Raw genomic sequence first — 22,830 nt, 5'->3', positions numbered from 1 at the left:
GGTTCCTTACTCTATCGCATCGTTCATATGAAGATATGTCCAGGTGGAGACTGATGGCTCAAACGTATTGAGAAAACGGAACAATAGTAATTCATGATGCATCATTGACATAAATAATTGTAAGATATGCAAGAATGATTCAGATCCATTGTGTAAATGCTTTTGATCGCGGCGAAAGTTAAAGATGACGAGATATCACATGCCTAGAGGTAATGGTCGAGCGGAGGAATAAGGTTGTAGATGGGAAGAAAGGAAGAGGTCGGTATCGTATGTTGCCCAACGGCGAGGAGGCTCCCAGGTAGCTTTAAGAGGGAGGGAGACAGGGGGAGGGAAAACGTTCTGGGTGAGACGACGGGCGGAAGATGGAGGAGGGTAGTCGTTGTTATTTGGCCGAGGGCCCGGAGGAAGGGAAGGAGGATCTGTGGGTGGGGGTTGGGGTGGGGGTGGTGGAAGACTTGAAGGTGGAGGAGGGTAGTCGTTGTTATTTGACTGTGGGCCCGGAGGAAGGGGAGGAGGATTTGTGGGTGAGGGCGGGGGTGGTGGAAGACTTGAAGGTGGAGGCGGGGGCGGAGACCAGGATTCAAGCGGGGGTGGTGGTGGTGGAGGAGGGCAATCATCTGACGGCGGAGATGGCGGCGGTGGATTTCGGGACGCAAGCGGAGCCGTTGGCCAATGATGCTTCGGCGGAGGAGATGGTAATGAGAAGAGACCGATTGGTTGTGCCGGTTGTGTTGAGTGAAACGATGGTGATTGATGGTCTGGCGAATGACATGAAGACCCTCCTTCACCTGTACCAATCTGTGGACTTCCAACCTCACCTTCCGTCTTCGGACCTTGAGGTGAGGAACTAGAGGATGAAGATCCAAATCCTCCATAAACTACCAATCCATCCTCACTTCCTTCCTCTTCTCCCTCTTCCTCATCCTCCATTTCAATCCTCCTTCTGACCTCTTGCATAGGATCTGGAAAGTCAGCTCCCCTTTTCTACTTCTCCCCCCTCTTGTCTCCTCTTCGTCTCTCCCACACACACACTCCTCTCGGATGATACAATAAACCTCACCTTTCACAGCGGTCCATCCTGGTGGATACCCCCAAAATGCAATTCTCTCCAACCAAGGCCACTTCTTTCTCCTTTTCATAATCTTCCTCTCCGCCCTTCTCAGAGCTAAAGCTCTTACGTCAAGTTCATCTTCTTCATCCTCATCAGGGTAGAATAATGCATCAGCCAGATCGGTACTAATTTCACCTGGTTTGAACCGTTCTGACAGACTCAAACGTCTTATGCGAGATGAAGGGGTGGAACGGTATGTATCCAAGAAGGCTAGTGCGTTTGGGGGAGGATGGTCGGATTGAGATAAATGAAGAGATCGAGAGGCTGATATGAGAAAGGGGTTTCGTGGTTCTGGACAGGAAGAGATACGGTGGCCTGAAAGACGACAATTCCAACAGATTATCGAACTGGCATTAGCTTGCTACACTTTTTCCATGTCGACAGGTTCGACGAGAAAGTGGATATGTCAATTTAGATATAATGCGATGTATTAAAAATACGAGTTTCAGTGAGAGGGGAAACGAGTACAGTAACATACGATGAACTTATCCGAGTTTCCTCCAAACCGCCAGAAGTTGAATTATCTAACTTATCATAGATGATATCCACACCATCATTCCCTCCTTCCTCTTCCACCTCCCAAGTCACTTCATCCGTATCAATCACAGGTACGTCCAACCCTACCGGTCCATCGCTAAACCCTGCAAAGGTAGATTCGAGGATAGCGGCATGTTCATCCCATTGCCCAGTCCCCAGAGCGTCTGATAATGGTGCTCCTCTGCTGGAAAGATCGAAGAAATATCTTCCAACAGCTCGTCTCCATGGTGGTATTTTCCGTTTTACAGGCTTTTCTCCATCTGGAACTTGTTCGACATTGCCATTATTAACGGAATGAGATCTGGTAGGAAGGGAGGAAAATCTCAAGATGGATTTGTATGGCTCGAATGGGGTATCTGGTCTTCTGTTTGCTGGTTCGCTTGCCATGCCTCTATCAAGGCTTTGAGGGCGGGACGGTCTATACGATGCTTTTGAATATGACGACCTTGGAAGTGTAGCACGGGCTGACGTCAGTATCAACCCCAATTCTCAGTCTCCCACCGCGAAAGTCTTTACACTCCAACCTAGAGCTGCTTCAAAGTGTAGGCCTGAAGGGATGTTTCAGGTCAGATGCAGTTGGAAAAGATCGGATGGAGAACAACTCACAATGTCGTACTGATACAACCTACGCCACTTCTTCGCCTCTTTTTCATCTGCGCTGGAGGGAGGGTCACGAATGTTGAACGTATCTAGCTCGAAAGGAGTCGTCCTTCTCAGAATAGCCAGTTCTTGTTTAGCCACCTGAGTTCAGCAAGTGCTCTGACAAAAGTTGAAAAGGAGGCGAAAGAAAACTTAACGGGGAGAGGAAGTGGAAGGAAATTCAAAAAATTGGCTCACCTCGCACAATGAACACTCCTTTCCTCCCGTAAACAGCGTCAAGCGGGGCAGCGGAAGCCTTGGAGGCATGTCCCGATATCTCACTACTGTCTAAGGTCGAGATCGACCATGCACATAAAGTGATGTTGTATACTGAGGAGGAAATGAAGTTGTGGAGAAGATGTTAGACCTTGTGGTGCCTGGTCAGTCGCGTCAGCCGTGGACGGCAAATCCGGTCGAAAGTCTCTGCCTTTCTCTTGACTTCTCATCATCATCCCATTACCTCTATTTCACTCGTAACATGTCAGATGAAGAGGAAGATGTCGCAGAGTTCTTCATATCAAAGCGACGAAGACCTCGCAGGCCGCTTTGTGAGTCAGGCAGGCCCCACCGGTATCGACCGGATTGACAGATTTGACTTTCAGCGCCTCCTCGTGTCCCCTCCCCTCCTCCCGTTGTCGAATCTTCTTCCGACGAGACCGATTCCCCTATAAGAAGAAGGAGGTCCAAGAAACCGCCTCCCCCGAAACTTGCTTTACCAGCATGGACCCGACCAAAGCCGCAGAATAAGAAGTCAGGGAGGAGTAATTTGGAGTCTAGGAGAAGTGCTACCGCGGAACCGATGTGAGTCATCAGTCCGCTAGCTGCTGGATTCAAGTAGCATCGTGGCTGGCTGATCCGGAAGAATCATTGTAGATTCCGATGAAGAGCCCCCACCAAAATCACGGATCGACTTAGATCTTCCGCCACCGCCCGAATTGTCAGCGGCCAAGAAAGCGGAGCTCGCAAAACTTACCGCGTGAGTTGCTTCTCATTACATCTCACTATAGTCAACGTTTCGCACGGCAATGGTATTGTGAGAGAAAGATCTGTTCTCGCTCCATTTTTAATGATCTGTTGAGGAACAGCTACCTTGGTGGAAATGGTTGAGATCTCGACTAACGCCTAGGCAATTGCTGGGTATAGAACAAGCTCTAGTACCACCGGAGACAACTACGGTACCCTCCTCCGACCCACCAGAATTGGAAGACGCTCATTCCGGAGAGACGGTGATGATATCAGTCCGGATGGTTGCCGACCCTGCTCGTATCGCCGCAGGGGCTAGTGCCGCTGCTATCAGAGCATATCAGAAAGAGAAGCAGTTCACCGTGGACCGAGTACGCGTCTGCATCTCACGTCAGCATCTGTGAAAATCGACACTGACTATTAGGGTGGCCCATTACGAGCTCTGATGAAAGGTTTAGCGCAGAGAGTTGGCAAGCAACCTGAGGATTTAGTATTGGTCTACAAGAAAAGCAAGATCAAAAGTCTTCAACTGAGACCAGTCGATCTAGGTATCGACTCTTATGGTGAGATGAGTGAGTTTTCGCACTTTTCCCCGCGATCTGGCTAGACTTTTGGCTGATGGTCGAGCCGGTTATGAGAAAGATGTGTGGGAGAAGATACAACAGGAAGAGAAAGCAGCGAGGAGAAGACACCTTGCGGAATTGGATGGCCAGACGGAAGATCCTGAGCCCGCATCGACATCACCCTCGAACCCTTCCACCACTATCGATCCCCTACCTGAACCGACTGCGGGGCCGAGCAAGACAAGACTGACTTTACGAGGGAAAGAGGGTCAATATCTTGTCGCTGTCGAACCGAACGTCAGCGCAAATGTATTATGTCGATTTTATTGTAAGAAAGCAGGACGACCGATGGAAGATGGCGCTGGCATGAGGTTGGAATTTGAAGGGGAGCAAATCTCACCGGATGAAGCGATAGAGGAGTTGGATCTGGAGGATGGGGATCTGTTAGATGTTGTGGAGATATGACGGCGGGGTATGTGGGCATGTAGGCATATACAAATATAAACATCTGGGTGGTTGGACTGTAGACTATGATCAGGGCACCCGAGATGATTTACTAGTTGTCATGATATAGATCCCAGACGAACCGACACGCGTCAATGAAGTTGTCAGTCGCGTGAAGAGTAGTTCAGTTCTCGTTGATTTTTCCTTTGACTCTTCTTTCTCCACGCAAATGACATGATAGGACGGTATCTACAAGCCTGGTTCAACTGTATCTCTAGGTAGGTACACTCTACCAACTCATAGCTTATTTGTAGCACAGCGTATACTTGTCATGCCCACGGAAACCACCGATGGATCTCTTCCCGATTCCGTACAAAGCGATGTCAGTTCTAACCTTTCGACAGCACCTTCATTCCGGTCCATTCTCTCCTTCTGGGGTAATGGTAATACTGCTCCTCCTCCACTGCCTCCACCACAGATGAAAAAGAAACGTAAAGCTCCGGTATCCACTCTTCAAGGAAAGCTCGTCACTGGTCCGGACGGTTGGACGGTTGGTAAACCTGAAGTGGAGAATCTGCCCGTTTCCGAAGCTGGAAGCTCGATTTTGGTCAATGCTCCAGATGCTGAAGGGAGTTCAAACTCTAGGGATGCTGCTGTTGAGGCTGCAGGGAGAGAAAAAGGGATAAGGGTTATCACTAGAAAGCCGAGAGGAAAAAAGGCTCAGCCCGATGGTCAGGATGTTGACTCAAGTGGAGCCTTTCTTCCAATCATCCAAACCGGTGAGTCGCCTCACATCATCTCTGTCTTTTCTTCCAATCTCGGAAAAAGCCTCAGCAATGTGACTGATAACGAAGGAGACGACCATGATCCGAAGTCATCAACTACCTGCAATTTAGATCTTTCTGATCTCGCCCAAACAACCTCTCAGATCGCAAAGAAGAAACCTCGAAAACCTCAAACACAACCTTCCAAGCCTACTATCCTCCTCTCTGACACTCCCAGACATACACCAGTGATAGAGATCACCTCCGATCCACCAGATATTGAATCCAGTGAACGTGAACCAGATTCGTCCACTTTCACACGTCCCACCCGTCGGAAAGACGGTCCAGCTCAGCAACTTGAAGTCATGCGACGTACCCTCTCAGACTCTAGCTCGTCGAAGGGTGCCTTGCACGATCCGATTCAGATAGAAGAAGACGATCATTGTGATATTGAGGAGGTTAAGAAGGTTCCGAAAAAGTTGGTATTTGCGAGTGATACGAGACCGACACATGGTTTCTTTTCTCAGGTCGGAAGTGTGGTGGACAAGAAAGCTGATTTGGAGACAAATGGACCACCGGAGGTGATGGAGAAATGCCATGTGGAAAGTCCCGCAGTGGAGAAAGTGAAGAAAGTGCATACGTTCTTCTCGATGAACGGTCACGGGGATTTACCTGGAAAACTGAAACCTGGCTGGGGAGGAGTGAAAGAGGGAGAGGAATGGTCGGTTCCTTTTCCAAGAGGCGATTGGCCGAGTCATCTCCACTTCACCGAAGTTCCTTCTTCCATCGACAGCGGACTGAAGAAGAGGAAGAGGAATCTCGCAACAGCCTCATCGAAAGATGAGCTATTTTGGCAGGACTTCCTGCGACAGACAACGACCGCTTATTCGGCTACCAACGACTCAAAACCCCCATCATCTTCAGAACTATCGACTTTTCCATTCATTTCCAACCATCCTGCCATTCTTTCCCTACCCCATAAAATCCGATCTGTCTCCAATCGCGAGACCTGGTGTGAGCTATACTCCCCTCGATCGGCCTCTGAAGTACTCGGCAACGAGACCGAAGCTCTGTATCTTCGTGATTGGCTTCATACCCTTCAGCTCGGCTCGTCTTCACATTCCACCTTTCCAGTACAACGTAAAATCCGTAGACCAAAGAGACAAAACTTTGACGGATGGATAGTCGATGATGTTGGTTTATTTGGTGATCCGGTCGATTCGGAAGAGGAAGACGAATTACAAGAACCTCACGAAGAACCTGAACTACCACTGGGACAACGACCAAATTCGTATATCTCAATGGAACAACGATTGACAAATACTATCCTTCTGACTGGTCCATCCGGGTCAGGAAAGAGTGCGGCTGTTTATGCTGCCGCACATGAATTGGGTTGGGAGGTTTTTGAGGTGAATCCTGGGATGGGAAAACGGACCGGAGGGAATGTGACCAGCTGGGTGGGTGATGTGGGAAAGAATCATATGGTCGTGAGGAATGAAGAGAAGAAGAGTTTGAAGAGTCTTTTGGGTGTGAAAGATGCGAAGATCAAGGAAGCCGTGTTGACTTTGGAAACTCGAGATATGGCTGAGGAGTCGATTCTGATGGATCTGAAAAACGATTCGAAGATGGATGTTGATGATGAAACGGACGGACGGGAGGAGGAGCGGGAAGCGAAGAAGATCAAACAGTCTCTGATACTCATCGAAGAGGTCGATATACTGTTTGAGGAGGAAAGTACTTTCTGGCCTTCTGTCATTAGTCTGATAGGTGAGAGTCGACGGCCTGTGATATTAACTTGTAACGGTGAGTTATTTCTTCTTCTCACTACAAACCTCATCCCTGTGTAAGCTCACATATTCTCTTTCATTTCACCCTATGTTTTCTCGACTTCTAAGGAAATCTCGTGATGCTGCGCCTCTCTGGCCTTTGGAGAGAGGAGACAATTGGTGAAGTCAAACAGTCACACTGACATCAAGATCCCACAATGATACCCCTAGAACAACTCCCTCTCCAAACCACATTACACTTCCAACCTCCTCCATCTTACTTGGTAATCCCATATCTCGAAGCTATCGCCAAAACCAGCGGTATCGTCTTTTCCACCTACCCATCTCAATTATACGCTGGTTCAGTGATCCGACCTCCTGACGTGCTCAGACGACCTTTACCTCCTAATGGTAATGAACCTCTATCGACATTTGACATGAGACGAGCTATAATGCAAATGCAACTTGATCGATCATCTTCTACCTCTCAACCTTTGTCCGAACCGATGACAGTGTTGACTGAGGAAATACTGGAGTTGAAGGATTTGACGAGGAAGATGGAATTGGCTTCATTTACGGATACGTATTTGGATCCGAAAGATTGGATGATACTTGATGTAAGTGTCACTCCCCTCCTCGTCAAACTTGAGCAATCTCCCAGCCGTGCGTCGAGTAGTGATAGATGTTTCCGACTTCCGAGTTGGTGTTGACAGGGCACGGAGGGATGGCGTGAAAGGGATGGAAGCTGAACATATAGACCATCGAAATTGATAGATATTCACCTTGTGCAGATGACGAAATTGGTATATTCTCGTTGCTCAAACCTGAAGTTGAAGACTGGCGTCCGACCTTAGCTTGTACAGCTTTTTCTCATTGTGTAGAAATATCATCAACTGTCGAGGGGTTGGTCTCTGGGTTTATTCCTTTTTCAGAGGAAAAACTCCAAGATGATCGGTGGGTTTTATTCTATTTTCCAGTTATCTCAAGACCATTTCTCATCTTCTGCATCCGGTCTTTCAAATCATATCCTCTTCTGGAGAACGCTCCCTGAAATATACTCATCCTGTATAAAGAAATCTAAATTATCTTCCAAGAACTTGTCACTTGAGAGTAGCTGGGGTAAAGACCTTGATCCTACCTGACGAGTCCTCCTTCCTCTCCCAAAGTTCACATCTCCTGCCTGACTTTACTCTCTACTACTTTATTCATCTCTGATTCCACCTTGTCCGTGATGAGATTAAAGTGAAAATTAATGAAGGAATGGAAAAACAAGTATCGGCAATTAGGTTCAGAGGTGTATATCAATATTGGAAGAGAGTACTCGTACTCGTACTCATACATCCAGAGAGAAAAAAAATTGTGTAAAAAGGAAAATATTGATCTTTTCAGAACCAATCACATACGTTCCTTATTACCTCTTCTTGATCCTTTAATCCCACTTTCTTCTCATCTCCTTCCACACCATTCATTATTCCTAGACCAAAAACCTTTTTTAAGTATAATGGTGCAAATCGATGATTTCCTACTTCAAGCTGATCTCGCCGCTATGGCCACAGGTGAAGGAAGGATCAATAGGAAAACCGGTAGACCCGTTAGGTCTCAAGAGGTTTATGATCGGTATTGGGATTTGTCAGTTGATGTTTTGGCCATAGCTAGGAGACAAGTTGGAGAAGGTGATTTATCTTGAGATGAAGGTGGTGTTAAAGATGATTCATCTGAGAGAGTCGTTAAGATATAGCTTAAGGGAGAAGGGGAGAAAGAGTTGGTCCATACAGATTTCGTTATTGGTAGAGTTTTGTTGGATGATTGATATGGGTGGGGGGTTGTGAGAAGGGTGTGATAGTGAAAGAAGGAAGGAATGAAATCACATAACATGTTGCATGTTGCATTTTAACTCATTTCACTACATTTAATTTCAACAATTTTGATATTCAGTATCTACAAATGAAATTGTCCAAAGGTGAAACGAATACATTAATCCTACAACATGTTACTTTTGTTCGTTACGAATAATGATTGAAACTCATATGAAATAAATCAAGAACTCAACTCAACTTCATACTTCCATCCACACGTGAAATCGATATACTTTTATTCAACATGATCCCTAATCCATCAGGTCTGATTAAAAGTAAAGGTAATTTGATCATTCCTTCTTTCCCCTTACCCACTTTACTCGTTGCTCCCAATTTACCATCATCATCATTTGTTGTCTCAACTGCCATGCTTTTATTTACATCACTGTCATCAGATCCATGTTCAGGTGGATAAACCTTGACTATCCCTCTTATTTCTCCTGAAGGTGTATCATCGGGGAAAACTTGACCATCCGATACTTCCATAGAAGGAAGAACCATCTGGTTGATATTTTCTCCAGACTCGATCGATTGACTAGAATTCCTCACTTCTGAATCAACCATTTGTCCTTCTTGAAACACTTGTGTTGGTTGTCTTGAAATATCAACTCTATCCATAGATCTCAAATGTCCTCCATCGGATCGTGCTAGAGTAGGATCTAACATGAATTCATCCAATGTCATTTCTTCTTTCCTCAATTCCATATTCCTATCTTCTATCATATTCTCCGTCTCTTGAATCGTCACCATTTGAGAAGGTTGATGATAGTTTAAGTCTGGTTGTATGGAATTAGATGGTACTGTCCATTCTTCCGTATTACCTTCTTGCGTATTTGATCCAACAAGAGGTGTTTCAACGTTTTCTACCGTTTTGTTTGAATGAGAAGTAGAACCCGCCTCTTCACCGGTACCATTGAGACGTCTCTCGATCTCCTCAATAGCTAATAATATAGCTTGACTACTAGGAATCTCCACTCTCATCGTGATAACCACTTCTGGATCGGTCAGAGGTTGATGTTGGGAGGAAGTAGTGGGCGGAAGGACGGAGACCGATAAAGGTCCAAGAGGTCCGAGATAGAGATGAGAATGTTGAGCAGAAGAAGGGAGGAGAAGATCGAGTGATGTGAAGGTCGGGTTTGGTTGAGGGTCTGACAAGAGGTTGGGAATCGGGTCGAGGGAATGAGAAAGTGGGTCAAAGTTGATGAATGAGTATGAGAATGAGGCTAAGGTCAGTGACTCGTCATACACGCTGGCTGACTATGAAGACCGGAGGGAGAAATCAAGGCTGGGGACTTGAGGATGGTCATGCTAGTGAAGCCAGAACAACTCAAACGGAGAAGAAGACACGAGGGCAGGAAAACACCTCAAACACTCACAAACACCACCGATAACCCAACACATCCAATCTTCCACTTTATCAACAATCTTCCCATCCCTCTCCTCCACTTTCACTCCCGCCCAACTGACCTCTGCCAACGTGCTCCCTTCCTCGTCTTCCTCAATGACAACTCTGGCCAAAGCATTCCTCTTCGTCTTGACCTTCTTCCTAGGTCTACTCGACGATTCATCAATACTCCCTATGTCTCCTTCCAGAGGCAATTCCATATCCGCCAATGTGTCCCCTTCCTGAGTATACCGATTAGGAACTTTTCTCCTCCGTATTCGACTAATCTCATCAGGTGTCATCAACTCAGCCCCTCCCTGTCTTGCTCCGGGAGCGGAAAGATACATTCTCTGTCCCGCATTTTCCTCCACGCGTACCAACCCCAACCGCTGTAAAACACTGATGGGTCTTCCCTCATCTGCACTCATGTCCACCTCGCCCTTCTCCACCTTGACCAATCGCACGGGTTCAGACCGACTGCCCGTGTGCACATCATGAAGCTGTACGACTGAACCGAATGTCAGCGTATCTGAATCTTGTCGACGTTTCGCCTGAGGTATAGGGGGAGGGGCAAGAGAGATGACATGAAATCGGAACGGAGTCCATTTCCCTGTTTTCGCGGTGAGTTTGCCGGATGATGAGTTCGAAGATGGAGTTTCCATAGACATGTATTTGGTTCTCACTGTTTGAGCGTGGATCCTGACCCAAAGGGCGAAGACGGTCGAGGTGGAGAGGAAAGCGGCGGAACGGGATTTCGCTGTTTTGATGGACGGCTTGGAGACCATGTCGAGTGGAGGCGAAGTGAGAGTAGCCCATACATCATGAGTGGGGGTTTGTGTTTGTACCGAGACCGAATTGAGGGTTTTCAAAACTGGTGGATAAGGCAGAGTAGGATCTTCTTCTTGGTGTCCAACATTTGACTGCTCATTCGCATTAAGGACAGCTGCCGGAGTTCCATTTTGGTCGTGGGTGATCGTCGAGGTGAGTTCCGACTGTGATGGAGCAAGCTCGGTCGCGACGGCGGCAGGAAGATGATCCGCCAGGCTTCCCAACGCATTGCCAATTTCATGATCTCTAAGAGCATTCTCAATATCATGATCCCTCAAAGCGCTGAGTCCTTCCAAATCATCTGCACCGAACATTTCGCCCAAAGCGGTGACCGCGGCGTCGTGTAGAGTATCTTCCCCTGTCCGTTGCTCCTCGACGGCATGAGTATCATACTCTGTCGGATGATCAGCTGGGGGCTCCATCAAAGCGACGTCCTGTCCGGGTGGACCGAGAGTAAGTCGAAGTTGGAATTGCTTTCCCTTGCCTTTCTTCCCTCCAGCCCACAGAGCGGGAAAAGCCAATCCCACCTCCAATGCTTTACGTTCGCGGGCTATCATTCGCAGCTTCTCTCGTGACAGTGTGGCAGCAAAGCCAGCCTTTGCAGCCAGACTTCTCCAACGACGTTGACGGGCCTCCCTTTCAGCTCGCTTGTGGGAGGAAGCGGGAGGTGAAGGAGGTTGGGAGGAAGGGTCAAGTGGAATGATTCTGGTCTCCCAGGACATCGGAGGAGTATCTGGGGATAGATACACAGTCGCGAGGGTGACTGCTGTGAGAGTAGATAGGAGCGGGCCGGATACACGAAGGAGAGGAGCGGGGCTCAGCATGCTAGAAGGGTCAGCAAGGGGGAGAGGCAGAGGGAGGACATGACTGACCGTCGTTCATTGACGTATGACTTTTGAGCTGTGGTAGGATGCCAGACTTCTATCCGGGTAATGTCTTGTTGTGCATCCTGGTCGGAATGACCGAGACATAGCTTGGAGAGGACGGGGATGATCTTTGCAATGTCTTGGGACGAAGGAGCCGAGTGGCTGTTGTGATCTGCATTGTGTGAGGGCTGAGAGTGAGCGGTGAGTTGATGGGAAAAGAGAAGAGAGCTGACCTGGGTAGAGAGATAGTCCAACGGATCCTCTGGGGTGTTGTAAGGTGGACCTCTTATGGCGTTGATGAGGAGGTCAAAAGCGTCCATGGTGATAGTGGTGGTAGTAGTAGTAGAGTAGTTCTCCCACGGATGCTTTCACTCTCGGAAGTCGGACGGGTGAGTGGGAGAAGAGAAGGATCGGTGTTTGCGGCGTTTCGAGTTGGAGGCATGAGATCATTCATCGATCAGTGGCCCAGAGGCCAGAGGGTGGAGGTCAAGCGAGGCCAGGTTGGACGGGGCGCAAGCCCGCGGGTTACGGAATTTTCTCCTCCTTCCCTCGGGCAATGGACCCTGAAATGGATGAATTCCTCGCCTCCCCTTTCCCCTTTGCTCCCTTGCGCTGGCTGGCATGGCTTAACCCCCCTCCCCTCGCAATATCCATACAGTAACCGCAAAGAAGTCCCACGACCATAAGTCACTCTTCTCATTCGTCACATTCACTCATACCACCATCTCTCATATCAACCTCATCACTGCTCAATCGTCCAGCAACGTGTCTAACACTTACGCCAATTCCAGCCAACCGAGTGGTGACGCAGAGGACCCGACAAGACCGAGCAACGCCGAGTGTTTCCGAAGTGTAAAGAAGCGCATTTTGCACCCACCCACCAAGCACCCCACCCCTCTTGACTCGACCTTCGACTTTCGCCATCAGATCATCCTTCTCTCTCTCTGACCCTGGAATCATCCGTCCCCTTTGATATCCAACCGGAGCCCCTCGAGGCCGTACTCCCTCGCCCTCGTCGTTCCACTCGCCCTCTTCATCTTAGGTGAGTCGGCTGTTTTTTCCTTCTCGGAATCCTACTAAGGAACCATTGGCCGTGCGGGGTCGCGTGATGAACGTTCATGCTTCATTGATGGTTGGCAAACAAGTCCATCACTCCCTATGCATCCTATAGGGGTCGTTTGCTAGTTTTCCATCTTGCTCCCTCCGTGTTTCGTCTTCTATTCTGGCGCATGTCAGAAGTGTCATTTCAATCCTTTCAGATCTCTTTAAATCATTCCACACTCCGACATCGCACATCCTGGCGTTCACCCCGACTTTGTACTCGTCTTCACTTCTCTTCTCCATAGTCTTCTTCGCCTCCACCTAACCTTTGTATTGCTGCTGCTTGACCTCCTCTCACATTATCCTCCCTCACCCCTTCAGCCTTGCCGCCGTATTACTCCGACATCGCGCCGAAGCTGACTCGTGACGCAGAACCACCCACCTCTCACTCTTTCACCTTTCATCATTTCTTCCTCTACTCCTTCTCCGCCCTTCGCCGGACCGTCCCCCCGTTCGACCACCTCTTCAAAGTCGTCTCCAAGTTCTATAAGCTCAGTCTCTACAACCACAAAGCTTCGACCACTTCTTCCAAAACCTCCCACACCAGTCGCATCAGGTGCTACAGCTTCCACCGCCGTTCTCACTTCCGGTCAACGTTACATTCAGCCCAGACCGGCCAAGATGGAAAAGCTCTCCTGGCGTGCTGGTCCAGGTTCCAAGAAGGGTCCCTTCACAGTGGACAGCGGTGGTGGACATGTCAAATCTCCCAGTGTCGCCGCCGCCCTCGCCTCTGGAAACCCCTACGAACGTCCAACATCAGCCTCTTCATCGACTCGTCACTCCAACCCACCGACTCCTCAACTATCCCCAAACGCTCAGCGCCATGTCTTTCCTCACCCGTTCATCTCTGCTCTCTACGGTGGCGCCGTAGCTGGCGCCAGAAAAAGACAACAATCTCGCGAAGGCTTGCCGTCCAACGAGTACGTAAACCACGTCACTACTCCCACCTCGTCCGAACAAGCCATCCTTTCTGCCAATCAAGGCCTTCCTCGAAATGGGACCAGTGGTCCTCGTAATGGACAAGGACCTTCGCAGACACAACTGCCCAATGTCAACAATGTCAGTCGACATCACCGTCCTATCCCCGCTCCTGCTGCACCGCTTTCGGGCTCTACAACTCCGCTGGATCCTCCGCCTTCCCCATGGAATGCCATCGAGACATTCCCTCATGACTGGTTGCAAAACGGTAATGCCCCTTGGGCAAGTCCAACGGCGTCTCAGCAATCACACATTCAGGCCGACGCCTCAGATTGGGCTACCCTCATCGATACCAACATGTTCGCTGGATTGGAAGAGGTGGTCCAACAGGGCCAGGCAAAAGCGACAGGTGGGCAACAAAGACCATGTAATTTGATGGGAGCCCTCGACGCTCCCGGTCAACACAACACTACCTCCGCCGTTCCTCCCCCGGCTCAGAGCCACTCAAGTCAACCATCCAGTCTCCTGACAAGACGTTTGCAGCAGCATCAATACGATCACTCGGCCCCGGTTTCGCCCCGCGTTGAGCAGCATTCCTTCGACGGTGCGTCTTCGGTGACGCCTACTACGACGTCACTTTTGTCGTCTATGGGCCTCGGGGTTCTACCCACCCCACCTCAGAGCTTTAGCTCTCATGGAGGACCTTCACGTCCACCCATGAACGGTACTCACAGTCCATGGCCTCTACCCGAGCGAGCAATGGGATATGTCGAAACTCCCGCGACCACTCCTGGTGGAAGTGAAGTGGCCTTTGGAAGCCCAGCTGACGTACGTACGAACTACCTGTAATGCGTGTCATGGAAAAGCTGATAATTCAGGCCAACGGCCTCTCACGACAAACCAGCAACTTGTCTCGCCGCAACGATAGCGGCGTGCCCCCTTATCTTGGCCCTTCCCGCATGTCCATGCCTCCGCCGCATGCGACTTCCCACGCTCCACAAACTTTACATTCCCCCAACGCTTTTAGTCATGCAGTCTACACGCATACCACTCGAATGCCGCCATTGCCGGATGATTCACTTCCACCTCTGCCACCTGGATTATCTATTGAACATCTGGCACAATACGGTGCTGCTGGTCTGGAGATGGCTATCCGACTGGGAATGGGCATCGGCATGCAAGTCGGACGTCAAGCGCAACAACAATCATCTTCCAGCTCCGCCTCTGTCGTCCCAGCTCATGCCATCACTCCTTCCTCTCACGCGGACTCGCCATCCACCTCCGCATCGAAGACCAACCAGAATGTTGTCAGTGACATCTTGAACGACGATTTCCTGTCCCGTATGACTTCACCTTCGCTCTCCAGTCCCGTGTCGAACCAGGCTCCTGTATTCACAACATCACGACGACCATCCATGGGAGACGAGAGCAAACAGAACGTGGAGGGCCCGCCTGAGGAGATGGCCAAGAAAGATCCATTGGCAACTCAGATATGGAAAGTGTATGCTCGAGGTCGTGACAATCTTCCGAATGGCATGCGGATGGAGAATCTGACTTGGCGGATGATGCACTTGACACTCAAGAAACAAGAGGAAGACGCGGCTTTGAAGTTGAACGAGCAAGCAAAACCTCACGAGTCGCCTAAAGCCGGACAGCCACTACCATTGACATCACCGACGGAAAATGAGCGAGGACGGACGAAGGGTAAATCGCGAGTCGTGGGCTTTCAAGCACCTGGAGGTCCGTCTGCAGTGTAAGTTTCTTTCCCCACTGATGTGCGTCTTCATGCTCACTTCGCAGGGATGCGGACATGGATTGGCGTGCCGCAAGCCGCTCACGATCACGGATGAACGTCGATTGGCGAGACCGATCCCGCTCTCGGTCGGCATTCGGCAGCGTGCGCATGATGGACGTCTCAGAATCGCACGCTCATAGCCTGTTGGCTCACGAGCAAGGACCCCCGGACGAGAACATGTTTGCTAACGCTGGTCAGACGATGCCCGAGTTCTCCGATCAGTGGATCCAGCAAGCGCCCCAACATGCTCAGTCTCACCCGGTAATGGCCATGCACGGAGGCGACGAGATAGCTGCTCGTGACGGTTCAGCGCCCAAGGACATCAAGCAAACCTCTCCGAATGAACCGCAGGCGACTTTAGACCACGCTTTGCGAGCTGCAGCCGCGTACGAGCTTTTCGCCGCATCCGCTCCGACTGGCGGCCCCATCGCTCATCTTCAGAACTCTCTGGCCAGCGGGCAAGTGGCTGTCGGTAAAGGACATGCGCCGCATCTGCCGGGAATATCAGGCCCCGGGCTGTTTGCAGAGATCAAGGAAAACTGGCATCCCGCTTATGGTTACCTTCCAAGACTGGTTCGCAAGACGAGTTTCGACCATACCATCAGTCCCAACGGTAATGGCAATGTCAAACCTGGTGGTCACATGCCACCTCCTGCCAATCCAAGAAAGCGAGCGGCCGATGCTTCACCGAGAGATAGGGCTGCGCAAGCTTTACTCGAGAACGATTCTGGATTCCCGTCTGGCATGTTCACGTTCAATTTCGACAACAACGCTATCAACAACAACAACTATGACAACTTTTTCGATCTCAACGCCGCGTCAGCAGCTACCCCTGCCAACAACGGAAATGAAGGTCCTGAGGAACATGTGCAAACACAACCCCAAGATCAGAACCTCAATCAAGGACAAAATACAGGTCAAGGACATGGACAAAATCTCGATTGGACGGGAGCGAACGGAGGACCTCAGAGTGCTCCAGGGACGGAACCCGCCAGTACTTACGGATCCCCCTCAAGCTTCATCGATCCTGCATTTATGAACATTCCTCAACCAAACAGTGATAATCCATTCGATTTCCAACAACTTATGCATCTTTACCTCAACGCCAACGCCACCGCCTCTCCATACACGCATATCAATCCATCTCAAGTTCTCGGAGCTATGCAAGATCTCGTTGTCAATCCTTCTGGTATTTCTCCTCAATCTGGTGCACCTACACCTGGCTTTGTAGCTGCTCCACATGTCGTGAGACCATTACCGAAAACTGTCGGGGGTAAACCTGTCAATATGACCGATCGTATGCCACCACCACCGGCGAGATCGAATTCATCACCTAATCTTCAAACTCTGAAGATGCCGTCGATGCATAGAACAGCACACGTGAGGAATCAATCGACCAACGTCCCCCCTGGCAGGTCGAAAGCTCCGACACCGTTGGGCACTTCTGGACCAGGGACACCGGGTAGTGATGGTGATGATTTGTACACGTTTGCAACGGGTTCGGGTAGCGGAGAAACACCAACGGTCTGTACGAATTGTCAGACGACTAATACTCCTCTTTGGCGAAGAGACCCGGAGGGACAACCATTGTGCAATGCGTGTGGATTGTTCTATGTGAGTTTTTCAGAGTTGTTTTTCACGTCATCACCCTTCTTAGTCGAAACCATCATTCTGCACATATCCAGTTGATCATCTTACTCTCCTTTTCGAGAAAGTTAAGACAATAGAGACATTTGAGTTCGAGCTGACTCTTAGAAACTTCATGGCGTAGTCAGACCTCTATCACTAAAGACGGATGTTATCAAGAAACGGTCAGTCATCTCTTTCTCCCGTCTTTCAATATCATTCCTTCACCTTGACTATCTCAAATGGTTGATACCCTTTACTCTTTTCCGTCTTTTGCAACATGACATCGCCCGAGCTCAGCTGACAAATTTAGAAACCGTGCTCAACCTCCTCCCAAAGATGTCCCATCCCGGAAAAATTCCGCCAATTCTAATCCCAAAACACCCGGCTCCAACAAATCTAAACCCCCTTCTCCGACTTCTCCAAGCGGAATGTCCATGTTACCTTCTTCCTCCGTCTCCACTGCCTCGGGATTGAAGAAAGCCAGAAGAGCCAGCGAAATCCCAGGTTCCATAGGTAATGGGAATAATATGATCAATGGGAATGGGAGTGTCAACATGAATGGTTTGTATGGTGTTGGTAGTTTGAACGCTACGACGGGAAGTTTATCAAGTCCTACCAGTCAAGCGATTCTAAGTATAACTATGACGTAAGGTGGGTCATACTCGGCTTGGTCATTGTGGCTCAAGTGAGTTGGAATGAGTGTTGGATGTGGGAGATCGAATTGAGGATGGGGAGTTGGAATTGTGCGAGAGGCCAGTGAATGGGTGATGGATGATGGATGATGGGATTAGAGTTGGAGTTGGAGTCAAGTATAATGTTTATTCATTTAGTCATGTTTCCATCTTGAATCATCTTGAAGTAGATTTTTCCATTGTGCTTTTTTTTCTCTACATATTTCTCAGCTTTCGTGTTTAGTGCTTCATAGAGTTGTGTTTGGGTTAGAAGAGATGTATCACTTCGTTCTTGCTATCATGTTGAACTTTCGTCGTGCTTTCATCATCATTTGACAGAGACGCGACGAAAATCGCTATTGATTTAGAATAAACACATTTGTCCAACAAGTTGACTATGCATTTTCTATTCCACGCCGATTGACTATATATGTAGATAGGCTGTATCAATGCACATTATTATTACCCATTTTTCACCTTTTACCTCCGATGTACTCTACACTACCTCTTCACCATCTTTGTCCCTCGGTCATCTCTTCCCGAGTTTCCGACGCCTCCTCTTCCTGCACAATGACAAAAAACGACATACACATTCCAATCTAACTTCAAGTCAAATATCCATAGTATCCCACATTCATGAATGATCATCCTTGATGAAAATAATATCCTTCAGGATTATATATATCAAAATTATGTTGAACATAACCCATCTCTTCCATCTCTTGTCCCATAGGAGCCGGAGGTACAGACATGTATCCCGTGGTCGATCCGGATCCCGAAGCGGATAAAGAAGTTGAATCTTGTCGGACAAATTCGTATCGATCATTCCAGACGTTTTCTTCTCCTGGACCTGGGGATGGATCAGATTTGATGACTTGGACAAGAGAATGAGAATGAGAAGGTTGAAGTTGATAATTGTATTCCGTAGAAGGGGGGGAGAAATGAGGCGAATGGTTTGGAAGGGAATGAGCAGAAGTTGGACCTGTAGCGAGAGGATCCCATGGGAAGATATGTTCGGATGAGGAGGAGGATCGGGTTTGTTGCCATTCTCTTCGAAGACTTAAAATCAGCTCAGGCTCACACAGGAAATGAAATTGATATAGAAGTGAGATACACGTCAAGAGGATAATCATAATCATGGTCTACGGGAGAGGAGAAACTCACTCGGCCGAACGTTCAAATGACTTGGCATGGGCCCATCGGAGTTCCTGTTCGATCAGTAAAAGTCGTCATCACGGTGTTGACTGGCGAATTTCCGAGAAAAGTAAACGGAACAAGAAGACGCGATTTGAAGAAGGATGATCCTCGGAAGGAGAATAAAGAAGAGCAGAAGACACACATTCAACGCTCGAAGACAAATAACAATATCTTCATCTGTATCTCTCATTTTGGCCAATAGCATGGCCGTGTAATACGTCCCGTCTCGGACGAGCGAAGCGTCCCATTCGAAAAAACTGCAGGAGTCAGCATGTCTCGCCTCTTCTCGATCGCTGGGGATTCCGAATTCACAATGGGACCCCTCAAAAGCGACATGCGATGAAGACAAGGCCGAGCTGTTCGGACTCACCTCGTCCCCACATGTCTCTTGATGATATCCATGGTTTGCCTTGTCTGAACCTCACATTTACTCTTCGATATGTCCAGCAGATGCCGCAAATTTGTCACTTCTCCGTTTGTACTGTCTGGATCGCTAATATACGCCCCAGTTTGAGACACAATACCCTCCAGACGTTTCTCGAGCGAGGTCCGGATAACATTTTGAGCTTCAAATAGGAAAATTTTCTATCTGGTCAGCCGTGTACTACTTGCTCTGCTCCAGATATAGCTCACCCATCCATCGGAAAACCTGTAGCACTGTTAGCGTTGGACGCACTATGAAGAGAAAGACGCACCGGATGACCTCATCAGCGGAAGTATAAGATCCTGGAGGTTCATGACGCAAGGCATCGAACTCCTCCCAGCATTTCTCCAACGCCTCCCACGCTTCCTTGACCAAGGCTGCGTTTACATCTGCCTTGCGTCGAGCGACTTGTCCAGTAAGGGCTTTGTTGATCAGTCGACAGGCCATCTGGATATCAGCATCTGCGGCATGATCACGACCTTGATAGGGAAACAGAAACAGGAATATGGAGACAGACGCACGGCAAGCTGTATGGGAGCAGTGGCGAACTTGATACTAGACTTCATCTCTGGCGATTTCACCATTAAGGAACGATGGTTGATCGAGTCTTGAATGGTCTCCAAATCGTCGCCGTCAAGGTGAAGTCGTCCTCCCTTGAGTCCAGTGGTGATACCCTCGTGGACAAATGCATCTGCGCAAGCGATAAGCAAAATTTGGATAGCACGGACCATAATTTCACTCACACCAGTAAACGCGCACGCGGACCAGCAGGTAATCCCGCCCTTCTCTACTATCTGTACCGCCGTTGGCGCTTGAAGCAGCAGAAGGCTGTCCGTCATATCCCAAAGCGTTGAATGAGCACAGGGCGTGCACTTGAGAGACAGCTGATTCGTACATGGTCAGTCGTTCAACTGAGGTCGAAATACCTGTACCCGTCAGCCAGATGCCTGGAGACTAAACGTCTCATCGAGCTCACCTTCCGTCAGCGGCAGAAGGAGAAGTAAAACTCGTACACCGTCCCAGGATGGTCGACGAAGAATCCCAGCGTCATCGATCTCACGAAGGATGATCTCTACCACATATCGCATTTTTGCTCTTCTTCCTTGGCGGTCGGCTTCCCTACTGGCCTCTGCGTCACTCGGGTGCAGGAGACTAACGTTGAGCAGCGGAGCGCCGCCGTTTTCTGGGACGTCACAGTTCCCTCGTTCGTCGACCCCGTACGACACCGCCCAAGCATACAAAACATGGCAGAGGATGGCGCCTTCTGGACCCATTGCAGCGGCGGTGGGGTTAGTCGGCCGAAGGTACCTCTGGACAAAGTCATCGGGATCGATCACCGGTCCTGTATGGTAAGCCGAGCTACTCGACGGTTCACTATCAATTGACTCACGTTGCACTTGAAACCTACGAAAGAATGGGGACTCAAAGAATTCGAGGGTCAACTCTGGCAGCGTGGCGATGTCTCGTAGGGCTTCTCTGCTCGATGTCGCTTCAGAGTCTTCCGACGACGCCATGGCGGCATTGGTCGCACTTTTCCCGTAGATATTCTCGATCTCAGATATTCTTTTACCTCTACGCAATTGTTTTTGAGCCTTCAGCGGGGCGTATTCGTCGCTGCCTGTCAGCATAACCGGTCTGACAAAGGGAAGCCGAAATACTGACATGCAGTTCATCTTTCTCTCTAGACAATTTGTACAGCTCACTTTTCTTCTCTTGCCCTGCCCTCGAACAGGACCGACAGTGCCGTTCTGTAACTCTAGAGCAGCTTGCCGTTCAGCCTCTTCTTGTCTGTCCTTCAGATCACATTTCACTCTACGATGTCGGCATGCGCCACACGCGGTAAACTGTTGTCGAGAGGTCTTGGGACCATGACCTGTGCCGACGGTGGAAGTACTGGTGGATCGGGACTGTGAAGGACCAGCTTGCAAAGATGCTACTCTAGGTGGGTGTGAAGACCAGTCAGAGGTTGAAGGCTGGAAAGAGGATGAAGCGATCAATGCTTGTTTAGGGAAGTAATCGACCATGGTAGCCGAGGTGGAGGCCGACGTGTCCGCAGTGGGGGCACCGGTAGGAGGATGATACGGTGATTGCGTGAGCTGCTGGGAGTAGGCGGCGGAGAGCTGTGAAGCATCGTACATGCCAGAGGGAGGGATAGGAATAGACAGCTGTTGACGAGAGTGGTCTTCGGAAGTTTCGTATGTGGATGGGTACATGTGCATCGGATGTGAACTTGACTCGACACCAGCGCTCATCTGATGTTGAGGCAAGTGGGTGTTATCGACGGCATGTGACACCTGGTAGGAAGTGTCATACAAGTATTGGGTATGAGGGCCAACTTGGAATTGCGGTGGACCGGTGTCGATGTTGGAATGATGAGGGTGTTGATGTGGTCGGGATGTTTGTTGCTGGTGATGATGAGGATGAGAATGGTGTTGATGTTGTACATGCTGAAGCTCATGGTGGTGATGCTGAGGGAGTGGGTCACGATGCTGATCTTGATTATGCGGGTCGGGGTTGGGATATGGGTGGGACATCTGTGAAGAGTCAACCCAATACCACAAACCATCTTGACCTAAGACGGGGATCATGGTCGACAATGTGGATCAACTGTGGAGACTGAGTCGGTGACAAACATTCAGAGGACGGAGAAGGGGGATATGATATGCGAGAGGAAAGAAGAGGTGACTACCTACTGGATTAAAAGTCTTCCTTGATACTTGGGAATACTAAGGGTATACCTTTCACGGCTCCTCGGAGTAGATTTCCCGGGTTGGGGTCTTGTCCAGTTTGTAAAAGATGGATGTAAGCCTGTGTAAAGATCAATTTCCATTCGGCCCTAGACTGGAACAAATAAGGAAAAGGTAGGGAATCGATGATTCAAGTTTGATCAAAGGGAGGATGAACGATGTGGTCAGGGTGGGGTTTGTGACCTACGCACGATCCAAAGGAAGATGAGAAACATACTCACTACTTTATGGACCGTGTGGATGTAATGTAACTAATTATTATTCCGAGTGATTCTCTGCCACTCTTGCGCCCCCGATGATGCCATGACCGTGTAGGAATGGACAGAGAGAGAGAGAGACGGAGGCAAGACACCGTACACCAATCAGCGACTGGAGCCTTGCTCAACTTGCCACCGATGATTCCAGCTGGTACGCGGCCGTGTATCAAAAAGCGATGAGAAGCGGGTAGAGCGAGACGCGGAGATGTAGAAGTTTACGACGTCAATGGTACGACGAGTAGTGATGAGGCCGTGGGGCCGGGTTTGGCGGAGGAGGATCAGTGTACCCTCGGTGATGGCGGCTGGCGACTATCAGCTGGCGGTATATTGATGATCTGTGCACGAGTGAACACAGAGATAGGGAGGAAGA

General features: G+C 49.3%; 5 protein-coding genes across 5 annotated transcripts; 2 read left to right on the top strand and 3 right to left on the bottom strand.

The window, feature by feature from the left end:
- Positions 1 to 195: 195 nt before the first annotated feature.
- TREMEDRAFT_61269 (uncharacterized protein) lies at positions 196 to 2,035 on the bottom strand (the record flags this gene model as incomplete). Its single annotated transcript, XM_007003522.1, has 3 exons — positions 196 to 962; positions 1,061 to 1,173; positions 1,590 to 2,035. 3 exons carry the CDS (start codon positions 2,033 to 2,035, stop codon positions 196 to 198), a joined length of 1,326 nt encoding a protein of 441 aa, XP_007003584.1.
- A 730-nt stretch (positions 2,036 to 2,765) lies between these two features.
- Positions 2,766 to 7,929, top strand: TREMEDRAFT_61268 (uncharacterized protein; the record flags this gene model as incomplete). The annotated part of the gene is made up of 12 exons (XM_007003521.1): positions 2,766 to 2,835; positions 2,890 to 3,088; positions 3,150 to 3,263; positions 3,414 to 3,621; positions 3,675 to 3,822; positions 3,878 to 4,266; positions 4,499 to 4,535; positions 4,572 to 5,036; positions 5,112 to 6,788; positions 6,998 to 7,404; positions 7,545 to 7,741; positions 7,902 to 7,929. 12 exons carry the CDS (start codon positions 2,766 to 2,768, stop codon positions 7,927 to 7,929), a joined length of 3,939 nt encoding a protein of 1,312 aa, XP_007003583.1.
- Positions 7,930 to 8,882: 953 nt separating this feature from the next.
- TREMEDRAFT_61267 (uncharacterized protein) lies at positions 8,883 to 12,041 on the bottom strand (the record flags this gene model as incomplete). The annotated part of the gene is made up of 5 exons (XM_007003520.1): positions 8,883 to 8,894; positions 8,959 to 9,866; positions 10,020 to 11,680; positions 11,728 to 11,909; positions 11,955 to 12,041. The coding sequence occupies 5 exons, from the start codon at positions 12,039 to 12,041 to the stop codon at positions 8,883 to 8,885; spliced, it is 2,850 nt and encodes a 949-aa protein (XP_007003582.1).
- A 1,402-nt stretch (positions 12,042 to 13,443) lies between these two features.
- On the top strand, positions 13,444 to 18,130 carry TREMEDRAFT_73557 (uncharacterized protein; the record flags this gene model as incomplete). Its single annotated transcript, XM_007003712.1, has 5 exons — positions 13,444 to 14,568; positions 14,619 to 15,493; positions 15,541 to 17,149; positions 17,291 to 17,346; positions 17,475 to 18,130. The coding sequence occupies 5 exons, from the start codon at positions 13,444 to 13,446 to the stop codon at positions 17,812 to 17,814; spliced, it is 4,005 nt and encodes a 1,334-aa protein (XP_007003774.1). The 3' UTR covers positions 17,815 to 18,130.
- A 349-nt stretch (positions 18,131 to 18,479) lies between these two features.
- On the bottom strand, positions 18,480 to 22,044 carry TREMEDRAFT_61265 (uncharacterized protein; the record flags this gene model as incomplete). The annotated part of the gene is made up of 12 exons (XM_007003519.1): positions 18,480 to 18,894; positions 19,000 to 19,043; positions 19,175 to 19,289; positions 19,403 to 19,617; positions 19,666 to 19,681; positions 19,728 to 19,903; positions 19,978 to 20,147; positions 20,200 to 20,382; positions 20,433 to 20,798; positions 20,847 to 21,070; positions 21,097 to 21,113; positions 21,160 to 22,044. 12 exons carry the CDS (start codon positions 22,042 to 22,044, stop codon positions 18,480 to 18,482), a joined length of 2,826 nt encoding a protein of 941 aa, XP_007003581.1.
- Positions 22,045 to 22,830: the final 786 nt, after the last annotated feature.

The sequence above is a fragment of the Tremella mesenterica genome, assembly GCF_000271645.1.
Source record: "Tremella mesenterica DSM 1558 unplaced genomic scaffold TREMEscaffold_3, whole genome shotgun sequence".
Taxonomy (NCBI): domain Eukaryota; kingdom Fungi; phylum Basidiomycota; class Tremellomycetes; order Tremellales; family Tremellaceae; genus Tremella; species Tremella mesenterica.
This window is presented reverse-complemented; position numbering and strand designations above follow the sequence as displayed.